The following is an 18,144-nucleotide window of genomic DNA, read 5'->3' as shown; positions in this document are numbered from 1 at the left end:
AAAAATACCTACGAATACTAAAAAGATCACCATGGATTATCTCACTGTTTTAATGCTTTTTTTTTTTTTATCCCCTTTTCTCCCCAATTTGGAATGCCCAATTCCCACTACTTACTGGGTCCTCATGGTGGTGCGGTTACTCACCTCAATCCGGGTGGCAGAGGACAAGACTCAGTTGCCTCCGCTTCTGAGACTGTCAGTCCGTGCATCTTATCACGTGGCTCGCAGTGCATGACACTGTGGAGACTCACGGCACGTGGAGGCTCATGCTACTCTCCGCGATCCACGCACAACTTACCACACACCCCACTGAGAGCGAGAACCACTAATCGCGACCACGAGGAGGTTACCCGATGTGACTCTACCCTCCCTAGCAACCGGGGCAATTTGGTTGCTTAGGAGACCAGGCTGGAGTCACTCAGCACACACTGGATTCGAACTCATGACTCCAGGGGTGGTAGTCAGCGTCAATACTCGTGCTTTTTAATGCAATTACAGAATGACTCAGTTAAGGGAAATTACACGAGCAAGAGTGCCATTGTTCTGAATGTCAGCACAGCTGTTTATACCTGCAGCCTTGTTCCTATGGCCCAATCACAGCCATGCTGATATTCAGAACGACAGCATGATCTGTGTTGGGTAGTCACTTACTAAAAATAGCACCGCTACTAATTTGGCTAAATGTTTTAGTAGCATTTTTTTAGCAGCTGTTTTAACAACAGTATAGTTTTTCCAGAAACGAGCTACATTTTCCAACAAGTAGCACTGGAGCGTCACAGAACACTACATTTGTCACATTGTATTGAGAAGGCAGCAATGGAGCTGAGGGAGTAATCACCTAACCTGTCCTCTCACTCTCACATAGTGCTGGGGAAACCAAATCATTTAAGTGAATCGGTTCTTTCGGAAAGTTCATGTAAATTAACCGATTACAATAAACGATTTGTTATATTTAGTATTGGGAACTCTGATTCATTTTAGAATGTCAGTTCATTCGGATGGTTCATATAAATGAACTAGTTCAATGATTCACTGATTCACTTAAGTCCCTTACAGACTTAGTGGGACATTGCCTTTATTTTTTAAGCTAAATATTTAGTTAATTGCTGCTGTTTATCACAATAGTTTGAATCAGTCCTATAAAATAGGATGCTTTCCAGTTTTATATTTAGTATACATTTAATGTTGTCACCAAATTGTTTGATCACATTTTATATTAGGTGGCCTTAACTACTATGTACTAACATTAAATACATACAAGACTATGTATTTACTGTGTAACTACATGTTGTTTTGCAAAATTCCCACATTTGCTGTTACTGAGGTTGAGGTACGGGTAGGTTTAGGAGTAAGTGGAGGGTTAGGGTTAGAATTAGGGGTTAGAGTTAGGTTTTTGGGGTAAGGGTTGGGTTAGGGTTTGTGGTAAAGTTAACAGTGTAACAACAAATATAATTAAATTCAAGTACTTTAAGTGTAATTACAATGCAACAACATGTATGTACATAATACGTATATTGTATCAAATGGTTAAGTACATACAGTAGTAGTTCAGGCCATCTAAAGTGGGTCCAATTGTTTTATATTACCCCAATTAAAAAAAATAACAATCAGGTGATATCATTTTGCAGTTGCAGAATTGAATAATATCATCTGATTATTATTTTTCTAACAATATTTTCTTTAAATATCTTCAATGTACTGTAGTTAGCTACATTTTGGCAGTAACTCGTAGTGTAGCTGACTGAGTAATTTGTTGAAATTTAACATAGCTGAACTTGTACTGAACCCGGAACATTCCTTTAAGTTATGAGTACCTTGTAGCTTGGGGAGCATGAACTGAGCATGACTGATATTGCTTCAGCAGTTGTGTAACAAGAAGTTAATATCGAGTAACTTCCATTTTAGACTCAATTAAATATGGCTAGACATTGTGTGTTTTTGCTCTGCCAACGAAAATACAGTTTCAAAAAAAGCCAAAGCATTAACTGCTGCGTTTTGCAGAGCAATGCACAGGGCCGAAATAATTATTAAAATAATAATCCGATTTCTAACCATATACAGTATCTGTTTTTATATAATTATTTCCTCTTTGGCTTCCCATAATTTTCTTATATATATATTTAATGGAATATTTCAATACAAGTTAAGCTCAATCAACAGAATGTGTGGCATAATAAATTAAAAAATGTAAATTGGCATTTTTATGGTCGTTTTAGTATTTTATGATGTACGGCAATATGTTGTCATGGCAACAAAGTTGTAAAATAGGATATAACTTAACACAGAAAAGGTTAGTAAGCGATTTTATCACACTAGAATCATATTAACATGCATTTTTTTGGCTATACTTTTGAAACAGTGAGTATTTTAACCAGTAGCGTAACTACCAGTAATGCAGGGTTTGCAGCTGCACTGGGGCTCAAGAGATGGAGGCCCAAAAGCAGAGGCGGACTGGCCATCGGGACAACTGGGAAAGCGGGGTCAGCCACAAAACGGGGCCGCGGTTTGCCAAAGTGGGCCACGATATGATGAAGGGGGCCCGTGATATGCAGAAGGGGACAACGAAACACAAAACCACAAAAAGTAAAGAGATTTAAAATGTTGTAAATCCTGTTGACACTACAGTGGGTTTGTTGTGTGTGTTTCAGGTGCAGCAGGTGTTGTGTGCTGCTCAGGTGATGAAGGAGAAGAGTGTTCTGAGACAGCACAAACAGGTGTGGATCCAAGAGCATCATAGACTCAACACAGCCAGGTAACATCTGTCAGTCATTCACATTTTCATGACCATTTTCCACCATCTCTTTAACCCTTACAATTTTATGGGCTGTTTTTGCTGCTGTGCTTTTAGTTGTAAGACTTCTATGTAAACCCCCTTTTCACATGTGAAATGAGTAACAGCTTTTCATTGAAACTGTATTTTCCCAAGATACAAGTTACTTATGACTGAAAGCAGTTAAATTACTGTCAGGCTAATCTTTTCAAATGTAGTAAGTTAACTAGTTTGAAGCTATTTAAAGAAGAAAATATTTTATACATCAGGTGATATTATTTAATTCTGCTGTTTAACCATGGTATTTTTGTAAATCCTAAAGTAACCACAGAATTAACCATGGTTAATACAGTCATGCTTACTACAACGTTTTTGTAAGGGATATAGGGTGTAAGACAAATAGGATGACATCAAGATGAACATAAATTTATACTTAATATACTCTAATAAACAAGAAAACACCCTTTTTTATATAACATAATAATCAAAATATAGATATTAACGGCAGCAATTAACTAAATATTTCACTTCTAAAAAGAAGGCAATGTCCCTTTAAAGGTGCACTCAGCGAATCCTGAGAAACACTGTTGATGTTCAAACTCAACTGCCAAAACAAACACACCCCTCCCTTCAGTGCTCCATTGGCACTTTGTTTTTGTTTCATTTACAGAGCCAGGGCTGTGTACAAATACTAGATTTGTTTTCAGCCAACCCACAGAACGGACAGCTAGCAGACTGTAAGGAGATATTTGCAGAATTTTACAAAAAGTGTATTGGATTAGAATTACTGAGTGCACCTTTAAGGCTGCATGGGGCTCAAGTGAATCAGTGAATCATTTATGTGAACTAGTTCATTTACATGAACCATATGAATGAACTGATGCACTAAAATTAATCGGAGTTCCCAATGCCTTAGATAAGTGAATCATTTATTTAAACCAGCTCATAAATCAGTTCATTTACATGAACTGTCTGAAGGAAGGTTTATTTTTTCTGTGTAGACGCACCCCTTAAAATCTTGATCTAAAGTCTTAACATTTCCAGTTCTTGTCCAGGGAAAAAAAATACAGTTCATTGAACATAAATTGACCTTTTGTGACAACAGGCCAGAGTCAGAATTAAGGGCAGCTTGAAGCAAAAATGGCATCAAAAGTGAGAAAAAATGCCTGGTTAATTAATTTACCTGTTAGTTATTTATATAGTTCCTAATATTCTATTTCAAACCTAGTCATCCACAATATCACAATACAGGATTTTATGTATAGTAGGTAATATATATCAAGATCAAGAACTTGTGTAAATGAATGGATTAAACGGAAGTATTGAATAAAAGAATGATATAGTATATTTTTTTATCATCAGGGAGTAAGTTCCAAGGTATTCATTTGTCGAGTAAAACACCTTTATTAAATTTTTTGTCTGCTGTGCCGATATGTGTGGGTTTGCAATCCACATTTTGAAGTTTTTAAATGGTTTAACTTATGAAATAGCCGTTTTTACTCGACGCATGAAGTGTTCCTTGGAACTTACTATTTGATAATATAAACTTTACCTTAAAATATATCATTATTTATATTTACTTAATTTAAAAAAATTACTTTTAAAGGCCAAAGTATACTTCAGGTGTGTGCGTTGCGGAATGCTCCGTGCACAGTATGTGCACATTTAAAGCATTTAAAACACATGCCCTGAACTGACATTCATGCAAAATACCTTTGCCCTGATAACACAGTGCAACAGTATAGGGACGGGCAAGGAGGTGGCGGGAACCGGCTGAACAGTCAACATAAAGGTTTAATGATATAAATGAACTTAAAACAACATAAAACATAAATGAACAGACACACATGCATGTGCGTCTCTCGCTCTCTCTCTCTCCTGAACCGGCATCTCCGGCTCCCCTTTATCTCGCTCTCCCGCTGATCAGCTGATTCAGCTCCGGCCGTGCTCCATCACGGTCTGGCCATGCCCTCCTCTTCGTCACACACAGTTAAACTTTTGTTTTGAATCGTATAAATATTAATAAAGTTATATAGTTGGCTCTTGCCTGAATATATGCCAGTGTGGTTTTATTGTGTTCACTTGTTTACCAAACAGCTATTACAAAAGAATAATATATATATAATAAAACAACTTATCTAAGAGATTTTTGAACTAGGTGTTTTAATCCAATCCAATATATATAAAAATATAGCAATTACACACAAAACCACTCCTTTAAGACAAGTCAGGTCACTCGGTGGCCATCTTTGGAATGCTTCCGGGCAGCTATTTTCTATGTTAACAAGCGGCATAAAAGTTCAGCTCCTGTCTACTTGAATGGGGAAAGAGTGAAATCTCAAGATTACGATCAAAGAACATATTTCAAATCAGTAGTATAATCTGACAACAACGGTATCATAAATTGTGCTTCTTTAGCTCAGATCACACACACACACACACACACACACACACACACACACACACACACACACACATCCAACCTTACAGAGATGCTGCTGTCTGTTTCATTACAGGCCCTGTCAAATCTGAATGGGAATCTTTTTGTTTATTTCTATCGACTTTGAATTTGTCTATGCTTGTGTATTCTTTAAAAGCTGACAAAATCAACTTTTAGCAGATAAACACATTCAAAATTGACAGTTTTTCTCTTCCTTGAAAATGGACAAAAATGTTGAATACATCATACTCTGCTCAGGGGCGTGCACAAATTTTTGTCCAATAAAATGCTTTCTAAAATGCGAATGTTCCTTTCCCCTAATATCACATTGCTTGAGAATTTCACTAGTTATTTAATCTCAAGTTTAATTAAAATTCAAATGTTAATTAAATGTTTCAGATATAAAGCTGAGGAAGACTTTCAAAGTTTTCTTCGTGAAGTTGGGTTTGAACATGGAGCAGACACAGGTGTCCCATCTGAGCTGCTGGAAGATGGTAATATTTCCTCCATTTTTGGCTAAAATCTACACATTTTGTCAAAATTGAATTATGACTGATATCAGGTCCCTTAGATCTGTCCTGTGACAGCCGGTTTGGTCCAGCAGTGCTTAGATACAAAGAAAATAGAGTGAGAAAATTGCAATAACTACAAAATGCACACTAAAACCAGGTAACTTTGAAGCCAGTTTTGTCAGTTTCATTGTTGTAGTTACTGCCCTTTGCCTTTGTATTGCAGAATGGACAATCTGCAGGCTATCAGTAAAGTTTTAACATCAAATGCATATATAATTTGTGTGTGTGTGTGTGTGTGTGTGTGTGTGTGTGGGCAGGTTTAAGTGGTTTACTAGGAAATTTTTTTTAGGTAACAAACTAGTAATTACAAGAGTATTATGCTATAAATGTGGTTTATGAGGACATTTCTAGTGTCCCCATAATTTAAATTGCTTAAAAAACATAGTAAACGATGTTTTATTGAAAATGTAAAAATCCAGAAAGTTAGGTTTAGGGATAGGGTTAGTTTAGAGGATAGAATCTATAGTTTGTACAGTATAAAAATCATTATGTCTATGGAGAGTCCTCATAATGATAGCTGCACCAACATGTGTTTGTGTGTGTGTGTGTGTGTGTGTGCGTACGTGTGTAGAGTTGAATTTAGAACAGGAGCGTGAGGCGTTTCGATTGGCTACAGTGGAACCTGTTCATCAGCTGAGAGATGATCTACAGTACAGACTGACATCACACTGCACAACAGCCAATCATAGCAGTGAGCTGCAGGATGTCCTACAACAGGTAACCAATCAAGATCACCAATACACACATACTCTCATTGTGGTTACACTTCTTTACTTGCTCTACATTTCTGGCCAAGCTGGTGTTCATCTTGTTTACTGGGCAGCCAGCTGGTCTCCAAAATAGACCAGCCTGACCGGGCTGGGAGACCAGCTAAGACTAGTAAACCTGCTAAGTCTGGTTTAAGATGCTTTTTTAGCAGGGTTATGCAGGATTTATACTCCCACCACTCAAATTAAGAGCTGCAACATTCTACTTAGACAAATCATCTTCCTGAAAGGTTACAGAAGCAGAACTTAATGAAAAATCTTTGCTTTCTCTCTCTGCTAATGTCTCTTAGCAATATATGTGTGTATAAGTATTAGGTGGTGAGTAAACAGACACACTTGTGTCTCTTTTCTGCTGTGTTTGTTCAGCTGTAACTAGAGAAGCAGATTCAAACATTTACTGATGCCACAGACATTTATCCAGCCAGAGACGTTTATTGCTCAAATGTCCTGAGTGTCCATCAAATGAAAAGCCTGTTGTCAGGACAATGTTCTTTGTAATAAGTTGGTTTTATTTAGAAAAATTCAGAAAAAAATGCTTAAAAAAGTGAAGCAGTGAATTCATTTTAAAGTTGTCAAATCTTAGTAAAAATATATAAAATATATTATTTAATTTATTTTATATTTATAATATAAATTAGGTATGCTTAAAGGAATATTCCAGGTTCAATACAAGTTAAGCTCAAATGACTGCATTTGTGGCATTACATTGATTACCACAAAAATTTACTTTGACTCACTATGGAAGTGAATGGGGGTCAATCCGTAAACGATAAAATACTCACTGTTTCAAAAGTATAGCCACAAGACTTAAACTGCATGCATGTTAAAGGAATATTCTGGGTTCAATACTAGTAAAGCTCAATCGACAGCATTTGTGGCATAATGATGATTACCACAAAAATGAACTTCTCCTCCTTTTCTTTACATTTGGCACTTATAATGGAAGTCAATGGGGTTTAAAGGCAGAAATGTGAAGCTTATAATTTGAATGATAAAATCGCTTACTAACCTTTTCTGTGTAATGTTATATCCAATTAATGTATTTTATATATTTTTTATATATATATATATATATATATATATATATATATATATATATATATATATATATATATATATAATACATATCTCATGTACATATGTAAATTCACTCATATTTAATTCAATAACTGTGCACACCCCTACCTTGCACATGTAAATACGCCATTCTGTTATATGTCCTATTATTTGTATGTCTATTTATACTCTTACCTGGTTTTATATTCCGTGTCTCACTATAATGTTCTGTGTGCACTTGTTTCTCCTATCACCCAAAAAAAAAAAAAATGACTTGTGTACGTAAGAACACTTGGCAATAAAGCTCATTCTGATTCTGATTTTACAACATCATTGGAAGTAAAATGTAAACTTCCGGCAATGGAAGTGCTTCTATAAAATTATAAGCTTCACATTTCTGCTTTTGAACCCACCAATAATTGACCCCATTGACTTCTATTGTTAGTGCCTCACTGTAACCTCAAGGGACAATTCAAAATACATTTTTATGGTAATCAACATTATGCCACAAATACTGTAGAGTAAGATTAACTTGTATAAAAAATAATACAAAAAATAAAACTACTAAGTTTTATTAAAAGTCAAGCTACTAAGCAATAAAAGAATAAGGCTAGTCAAGATCTAATGCTCTTAAGCAAACTCACTCTGTGTTCAGTGCTATTTTGTTTCACTCGGCCTCCACTCTCAATAACGTGGCAGTGCACATGAGCAATCACAGAGTTTCACTCTACTTATTATATAGAGCACAGGTTAATAGAAGCTGATGAGTTAACAGAGAGTTGACATAGCTGAGTTATCTCAGTAAGGTCAGCAAACTTTAAAATCAGTTCACTTTCTTTTATTAATGTAATCATCAGTAACCGTTTACACTGCTACAGTTTTCAGAGATAAGGCACATGTAAAAGCGCTATATGAGAAGATCTGTCTCTCTGTGTGTGTTTGAGGTTGTGTCTGTGAGACAGCAGCAGGAGGAGGTGATGCTCAGACTGCAGTGTGAATGTGTCGCTCTACAGCAGGAGATCTCCGGTACTCAACTCAAGGTCTATTCACTTTACTTTTGGACTATATGCACTTTGCACTGCACATGGAGATGTTTAGGGCACTTTTCACTTTGATATCTGCCGTCATACACTACATGACTTCTATAATGGGGCACAAGCCTCCATAAATATCAAGCGATGATTTTCTGGTAACACTTTACATGAATGTTCCCTTGTTACGGGTTTAGTTCATTAATGACTTCTATTTGATTTATAAATGCATTATGAATCATTGATATGAGGTTATAACAACATGCATAAGGGCGACTTTCATGCCAAATAGTGAGCCATTTTACCTCATGTTATAAATTCTTAATAACACTTATTTAAAATTAGTAACCTATGAAAATGTACCTTAATGTTAAGTGGACACATATGAAGCATTTATTAAGGAGTCTCCAACATTAGAAACCTGTACATGAAGTTCAGTATGGTTTAATGGTCATCAGGCTTTATTATATGATTTATGTTGTGAATGAGCATGAAGAGCTGGAAAGGGTTTTTAGAGAGGACTTTAGGTAACTAGGACTAGGTAAAACCATTCTTTTGAAATCAACGTGACAAGAAAGTGACAACACAAGTGAGTCAGGATATTACAGTATAATAACATATTTTTTATTAAAAAATAATGTCAGTATAATAGTTGAATTTTGCTGTATTGTGAAATAAATCATAATGTTTTTGTTTAATATAAGTACTGTATGAATTAGGCTTGGAAGCCGAGAACTGGTTCTTATTTGGAACCGGTGCCATTTTTAAGAAAAACAATGAAACTGTATGATTCTCAAGACTTTCTGTTCTGTTAATTATTCTTGAACGTGCCTTTTTTTCACTGATGCAGATGGAGCACTGTACTAAAATTCACTGGCAGTGTTTCCTGCTGTACTATTCAGTTGTTGCCCCCACAGTGCGACACACACAGTGCATCCAGTGTAGTCAGATTCCAGAATAATTTTTTTTATGAGCCAGTTCTTTTGAATCTATAGCGTGAGCAGTGTAATACAGTTTCTGAACAAAAGACTCTAATGTGCTGGGTCTTTTTAATGAATCCATGTCCACCGTAAAAAATAAACCAACAAATGTTACAATTTTATGTGATGTTATACTTAAGGCTTCTGGCACTTAAAATCAGGCAGTGCAGTTACTGACTGGTTGTTCATATGACAAAATGTAGATAAAGATAGGCCTGCACATTACGAGTTTTGTTGTAGTCAGTGGAATTTCATAAAGATAAATGAATGAATGAAATATATTAGGACATTTCGGTTTGTTTAGAAATTTTATATGCAGTTACTGTATAGGACCAGTTATTGCATTGCATTTATGCCTCTAAAAAGTCCTTTTTTAAGAATTGCAATACATTTATTTAGGGTTTGTTATATCTACTCTGTAGAAATCTGAAATAATCTCATCAACTAGTAACAGACTACTGATCGCAGTAAATGCAAGAAGAAATGCATTACTTATTTCCTAAAAGTTTTTCCTGAAAATTATCCTGAAAGGGAAAGTTCACCCAAAAATGAAAATTCTCTCATCATTTACTCACCCTCATCATATCCCAGGTGTGTATGATTTTCTTTCTTCAGCAGAACACATTTGAAGAAAAATAGAAAAATATCTTAGCTCAGTAGGTCCTTAAAATGCAAGTGAATGGAGATTTCTCTTTTGAAGCTCAAGAAATCAAAAAGTCAGCATAAACTTCATCGATGCGACTCCAGTGGTTAAATTAATGTCTTCTAAAGTGACACAATACCGTATAGTGCAAAAAGCTCAATATTTAAGTACTTTTTGACTATAAACAATCACTTCCGTTAAACCTCATGTGAGGGTGGTGTTCACGCGGCCTCTGGTGTGATGTATTCGTGTTACCATGTTACAGATGTACACTGTGAAAATAAAAAGTTGAGTAAACTTAAAAAAAGTTAGGCAACCAGCTGCGAGCATTTTTGAGTTTACTCAACTTCAGGCAAATTAGTTTAACCAACTTAACAATTCAAGTTGGATCTTAAGTTACATGAACTTAATACAATAAGTTCAATGAACGCAAAAATGTCAGTGTTTATTAAGTTCAATGTTTATTATGCTGTCCATAATTTTCAAAAATTATTTTTAAGCAGATCTATATTTCGATATAAGTTCACTAACAGACTAAATAGTTGGTCTAATTTAAAAGGTGGTGAAGATAACAAGTTATTCAAACTTTAAGGAGCTGAGTCAACTTCATAATTAAAGAAACTTTATCAAAGCGAACACTATTCACCCTGATGGTGACTTTAAACAAAACTTTTTACAGCAAAACATAATTAAAAACACATAAAGAGCTAAAACATCTATTATTTCAAAACAGATTATTTACAAAATATTTACATGTCATCATAAGTCAGCATGCTTTGACCAAACACACTTAAATAAATTCAAGAGCAGGGGATTGAGGGTAGTGTCTTCTGCCACAATGCTTCTCCAGTGGGCATGCTCAGTAGCAGATGCAACAATATGAAATTCAAAGTGCTCAACCTCACAAGGTTCCCACAGATTTTGACCCATGAATTTTCAAGACCTTTCCATGACTTTAACAATGGATAACATTGTTAAAGATATGAGCTGAAATCAAAGATTTAAATTCCCACATATTTCCTGATTTTCCATGGTAGAGCCTGGCTTTATGGACTTACAACCGTAAAATGTAAACTTCCATTTCACAGTGGTTCACAAAGTTTCCACAGAAAATGCAGTAAATGGACAATCGTATGCAGTTATTTTGTCAACTAGTATGGTAAGGTCAAAATAAAATAACATACAATCCAACATCCTGATGAAAATGTTATATATATAATGTATTTATGATATGTAAATATTGATATTTAAAAAGAAGATATTCCTTGTCAAAGAATTTGGGGTGTTGTAGGGTCAGTGATTAAACTGAGCATGCTCAAAAGACATCAAGGATAAGCACACAAATGAATTATTGTGAGTAAAGAAACAGATAAATAAAGATCTTCTAATGAAGCTTCTGTTCAGTGTTCCTCCTACTCAGTTGTAAACAGCGCTGCTCTTCCAGCTGTGACTCATGTGCATCAGTTCTATCGTGTCTCACGTGCTAACACGATTACATCACACACGCATACCACTGCTGACTGGAAGCAATGATTTAGAGTTAAAACAGTACTTAAATATTGATCTTTTTCACACCAAAAGCGATCGTGTTGCTTTAGAAGACATTAAAGGGATAGTTTACCCAAAAATGAAAATTCAGTCATTGTTTACTCACCCATGTTGTTACAACCCAGTATGACTTTCTTTTTTTTTCTTAACACAGGGATACATTTTGAAAAAATTTTGTGCTCAGTGATGTCATACAATGGCAGTTTATGCTGACCACCTCTTCAAGCTTCAAAAGGACACACAAGTATAAATAAAAAATCTAATAAATTATTCCATGAGAAACATAATTATTATGAATGCAAATGATAAGGTTTGGTGAGAAACAAACCAAAATCTAATGTATTAGTGTAAATGTTGACCGACCATTGCTCTCCTGTGCGCGTTCATGAGACTTCACGAGACAAACAGTTCACGCAGCCAGCTGGAGAAATGGAGGGTCAAGCGAAAACGCCTTTTGTTTATCTAAAAACAGGTCTGCCACAGCGATAGTGACAACAGAACACAACACAGCTGAACACAAACCAGAGAACAGAACTTACAAAACATGTCTGAAGAGTTTTTAGTCAGGGAATAGATGCATTTCTATGCCCAGCCTTATTAATTCATACATTTTTTAGCCGGAGTACTCAGTCAAACTGAGAGGGATAGGCTGCATCCGAAAAACATAATCAGTAATGGCTTAACCGACAGTGTTTATGAATGAATGAAACTCTTAAGGGAACTGATCTCAGGAAAGATTTAAGAGCACCATATTTTCATCATACCTCTGTATACAGCCTCCAAAGGCAGGATTTTCCAGTTTTCAGACTCCAGAGGAGGCTGAAGGCAGCCACAGTCACAACATGTCCTAACCTGACGACAAACGACACACAATAAAAAGTATCTTTTCTATGTTATTCAGAGTTTTTGTTCTAACTAGCCGTGACGCACGATGGTACAATCTGTCATTCGCTTGGTTTCTATTTTTGGCAACACGCTGGGTAACCCCGCCTGCTGTGAACTGTCACCGGTCCAAAAACGCTCTCATAACAGTATATTGAAGCCAGTATATCATGAGACGCTTACAAACTACTTGATTTTGGCAGAGAATGTCACACCTACTGAATGTTTTGCTGAGGTATCGCTCATATGGAATGGAGAACAGGTGACAGACATTCCCGCCTACAGTACTCTCTGTTTTATTGAATACTCGGGTTAAAAAAAGATAAGGCAGGGCATATAAATGCATCTATTCTTGGACTACAAACTCTTCAGACATGCTTTTGTAAGTTCGGTTCTCTGGTTTGTGTGCTAGTGTTGTGTTCTGTCAAAGTTTTTCTAGCAAGTCAGTCCACTGTCGGCAATCTTTGAAAGTTCTCGAGAGGTTATTTCCAGTCATGGTTCCTATCTGCTTGAATTGAGAAAGACCAAAATCTCAAAAACGGTTGGTCAAGATTACGATCAAAGAACAGATTTCAAATCAGCAATAAAATCTGACAATACTGGAATCATAAATTGTGATTCTTTACCTCATATTTCGCTAAAGCATGCAATTTTCCTGGCTTGTATAGCTAATGCACATGCTTGTTCTAGAGTTGATTGACAGGCGATGTCTGTATCTAAAAAATTATTGGCTCTTTTACCTGTGAGGTGGGACTTCCTGTAACGATGTGCGCTGGCATGATGTAAAGAGAACCCAAGTGCAGTTTATTTACAAGGTGCAGTATCCAAATGTGAGTATAAAACAAAACAAAAACATAAACATAAATGACTTGACTTGACTTTGAAGCACAAAACACATCCACATTCAACAATACTTGACAATGGACAATGGAAAACATGAGGGTTAAATACATGACATGGGACAACATAAACCAATGAACAAACAGAACTCAGGACATCATATGACTAGGGAACAAGAACTAGAATTTCAAAATAAAAGACATGAAAAACATGGATCAACAAAATACTCATGACGCTTCCTTTCTACATCTGTTGACCGTTGGGCACTCAGAGCTCCTTGGTTGAGTGTTCCAATTCCTCCCATTAATTTTAATAGAAGTGGCCCATCTCTGCTAAATAATCTCTGGTTCTGTTCTTTAGTATCACTGTGGCAGACCTGTTTTTAGATAAACAAAACACGTTTTCACTTGAACGCCCCATTTCGCCAACAGGCTGCGTGAACTAGTGGTCTTGTGCAGTCTCATAAATGCGCAGAGGAGAGAAACGGTCGGTCAACAGTTTCACTAAATAATACATTTGATTTTGTTTGTTTCGCACCAAACCTTATCGTATGTTTTCAAAACAATCATGAGTCTCATGGAATAATTTATTAGACTTCTGATTTATACTTTTTGTGCTTGTGAAGCTTGAAGAGGTGGTCAGCATAAACTGCCATTGTATGACATCACTGAGCACTACATTTTTTTCGCAATTTCTTCCTTTGTGTTAAGAAAAAGAAAGAAATTCATACTGGGGTTATGTCAACACAGGGGTGACTAAACAGTGACTGAATTTAAATTTTTGTGTGAATTATCCCTTTAATTTAACCACTGGAGTCTAACGTTTATGCTGACTGTCTGTGATTTTTGGAGCTTCATAAGTCGGATCACCATCCACTTGCATTTTAAGGAGCTACTGAGCTAAGATATTTTTCTATTTTAATTCAAATGAAGAAAAGAAGAAAAAAGGTGAAGAAAAAAAGTCATACACACCTGGGACATCATGAGGTTGAGTAAATGATGAGAGAATTTTCATTTTTGGGTGAACTATCCCTTTAATGGAATTATAAAGGAATCAGAATCGTTAAGACAATTTGGAACTGGAATCATTAAATTCCTTACAATTCCCATTCCAATGAATAAGTGTATTTAAGGATTTATAACATGTAAGTTGAAATGCTCACTATTTGGCAATTATTACATGAAAGCTGCCCCTTTTTTCATGTTCTTATAACTGCATATCAATGATTTATAATGCATCTGTATATTACTTAGTCATTAATAAACCCCCTTTTATTTTTTCTTTCATGATTTAATTCCTGTTTAAACAGGAAGTGAATGGGGGGGGGGGTGGGGTCATACTGAGTGCTTGTCCAATTTTTTTCAATAAACATGATTTGCTTTTGGCTATTGCTAAACAGAAGTACATTGTAAAAAGCGGTGACCTGCAAATGTTACTTGAAGAATCTATTTTCATATGACCATGAAAATGAGTTTTTCTGGTTTTTCAAGTTGACTCATTTTAATGGATTTGTTTACAGTTAATCTGAGCAACTTCTGGGAACTAAAACTAACAGGTATGAACTAAAAGACACAAAACTCCAATTTAGATTTCATGGGGTTTTTAATGACACATTCAGACAAGTGGTATTATGACAGTCAGTGTGTAAATGTGTCAAAATGTGTAATTAAATTATAGCAGTCATGTAAGATGAAACAGTTTTAGTGGTATTGAAAAGGAACACAGTGTATCATGTTTTTGTCATGTAGGAGCGGCTGCTTTCTGCTGTGATGGGAGATCCTGTATCAGATCTGGAGAAGATTCCAAAAGAGATCATCACAGCAGACTGTCCGTATCCTGACCTCAGATCAGATCTGATCAACAGCTTCATCTCTCTCACTGACAAATATAAACACAGACTACAGACAGTGCAGGACAGACTGCAGGGCATGGACAGGTGACAGACATTCTTTCGTGGAATGTAGCGGACATGTTAAATACTGCAATTTTGAGATGTAATGTAAATGTAATTAAAGGCATGAGAGACATTTTAGATTTTATCTGGAAAAGTTTGAAACCTTTCTTTTAGCACAATGATTGATTGACAGGTAAGAAGGCAGTTCCTCGCTGCTGTGCAGGACAATTCAGGATGGATCAGTGTTTACACTACAAATCTGATGTGCTTAAATACTGTATAATTCTGACTATCTCCAAAAGCGTTTTTTGTGATCTGATTATATAACGTTTTATACCCGTTTACACATGTATTTTGTGCTGTCCACTTGTGATCGGATGACCCGAAGTGCATCTTATAACCAGGTGTGAATTGGGTGGTACACTTCCTGCAGCTCTATGATCCCAGTTAAAGTTGTGACACTTGCAACCTTATGAGCACAACACTTTCAACTGAACACACTCCAGGCTTACCGTAGGGGGCTGCTTACACACACACACACACACACACACACACACACACTCACTCACTGTGTGTTCTGTGACAGATTAACTCTTACCACTGTTGGTCATGTGCTCCGAGACTTTTGTCGCAGACCTGTTGGCGACTCATGCTATGTTCAGACTGTAAGTCCTATGTGATGGTGGAGTGTAGGTCTAGCTTTTTATATTATTAATGAGAATATTATTAATGGAAACTTCCCGCGTGGATTCTGAAGTTCGACAGCCATGTCGTTCATCAAAGGTGGCTAACACACAAGTCCACCAGTCACTGCTAGTCTGTCTGGACCACACAATACTTTGAACTATGATAAAGGCGGAGATGGCAGTACAAATTAAAGTGGCGAATGCCAGCCTCCTCCATCTCCTCATTAAGCAGTAATTCAGCATCACAGCTACACACTGCCTTGTTATAAACTTAAATCTCTATTCCATGCCCCTCCATGTTGTTGTTGTTGTTTTGTTTTTTTGTGTGTGTGTACTGACGCAATGTCATTGCTATGGCAACCAATGCAGATATGCCACGGGACACACAAATCGGATCTGATCAGTTGCGATACATAGTGTGGACAATCAATCATGAAGATCGGATTCCGATCGGATACACCAAAAATCGGATTTGTACTGTCAGTCTGAACATAGCTTCAGAACATCAAAGGAGCCGAGCTAGTGTGCGCTAGGAAAAGAAGTAAAATCGGATATAACTTTACACAGACAAGGTTAGTAATGGATTTTATCACACTAAAATAATGTTAGCATGCATATTGTTTACATCTTACGGGTATAATTTTGAAACAGTGAGTATTTTAACTAGAGGTAGACCGATATATCAGTTTTACCGATTAATCGGTACCGATAGTTGCTTTTTGGAACTATTGGTTATCGGAAAAAATATATCCGATAGTTGCCAATATTTTATTTGAATTTTTTCCACTTTTTTATTTATTCCCTGTCAATAAACTTCATCTGGTGAAATATATACATAAAAAAACTCTTAATCTGGTGAATCTATAGGCTATTAAAATCGTCATTAGGTAAATACTCACATATAGATTATTGTTACGTAGCCAAATCTCTGTAATTTCAAAATAATAGTCCCAGGTGTATTTTGGGCTTGCTTAAAGTAAAAATTCCTGCATTATGCGCCAAATCTTAATTTCTCTGGTTATTATTGGGATTTTGGTTGCACAATAAACTGCTTTTGGGATTTTATTTATTTTGGAGCCTCAGTGTCTGTGCCCTTCATAGTAAGGAAAGAATAATATATTTTTTATTGTTATATAAATCAGTTTAAAAAAACTATCGGTCGATTAATGGGTTATCAACGTTTTCCACCAGCTTAGTTATCGGGATCTGCATAATTCACTATTGGTCCACCTCTAATTTTAACATTTATAGATTGGCCCCACTTCCATTGTAAGTGTCTCATTGCAACCTAGATTTTTGCTTTTTTTAAGAAAAGGAGGGACAATTCCAAAGTAATCAACAATATGCAACAAATTCTGTCAATTATGCTTAACTTGTATTGAACCCATAATATTGTTTTTTTGGGAAGCATTATCTGAAAAGGGTCATCTGTATACAGTGTGTAAAAATGTGAATATGTGTGTGTATGTTTCAGGAATTGTGGCTGGAATGAGGTGGATCACGAGTTTTTCAAGCACATAGTGAGTCAGTATTCTCCAGCCCTTAGGAACCAGCACGCGCTCTGCACAAACATGCTCCAGAGAGCGCTGCCACATATAAGCCCTCAGGAACTGGTCAGTACTCATTCAGAAAGAACACTCGCTCTCTCTGTATCTCTCTGCGTATGTTCCAGTCGCCCTGTCCTATGAAGTTAACTTCAAAAGTGTATTTAGCCATCTTAAGTGAGATTCCTAATCATAGGGAACATTTATGGAGTGTCTGTAGGGCACTTCAAAGGGCATAGGGAACAAGTGTACATTTCTAGTTTACTTTACAGGAAGCAGACAGGAAAATGTACCTGTCTGTTATTGTGCACCACCTCAGTACTAAATGAAGTTTGCCTAAAAAATGCAATGAAGTTGAAGGTCCAGTGTTTTTGTTTCATTCATCTGAGGAGTGTATACTAGGCAGTTTTTTGTTGTACCTTTAACAATGTTATCAAGAAATACTGTATAAATATTGTAAATTAACCAAATCACATTTCATATTATTATGT

At 36.1% G+C, this 18,144-nt stretch overlaps 1 protein-coding gene across 3 annotated transcripts in view; it reads left to right on the top strand.

The window, feature by feature from the left end:
- LOC127448133 (coiled-coil domain-containing protein 148-like) overlaps nt 1–18,144 on the top strand; it is a 69,829-nt gene that overhangs the window by 25,398 nt on the left and 26,287 nt on the right. For all 3 annotated transcript variants that reach the window (XM_051710446.1, XM_051710448.1, XM_051710447.1), the window contains 6 exons: nt 2,649–2,752; nt 5,610–5,704; nt 6,354–6,499; nt 8,550–8,645; nt 15,278–15,465; nt 17,584–17,722. In XM_051710446.1, coding sequence (XP_051566406.1) covers nt 2,649–2,752; nt 5,610–5,704; nt 6,354–6,499; nt 8,550–8,645; nt 15,278–15,465; nt 17,584–17,722 — 768 coding nt within the window. The remainder of the gene's footprint in view (nt 1–2,648; nt 2,753–5,609; nt 5,705–6,353; nt 6,500–8,549; nt 8,646–15,277; nt 15,466–17,583; nt 17,723–18,144) is intronic.

Source organism: Myxocyprinus asiaticus, chromosome 11, assembly GCF_019703515.2.
Source record: "Myxocyprinus asiaticus isolate MX2 ecotype Aquarium Trade chromosome 11, UBuf_Myxa_2, whole genome shotgun sequence".
NCBI lineage: Eukaryota > Metazoa > Chordata > Actinopteri > Cypriniformes > Catostomidae > Myxocyprinus > Myxocyprinus asiaticus.
The sequence above is the reverse complement of the archived record's forward strand: the minus strand, read 5'-3'. Positions and strand labels throughout refer to the sequence as shown.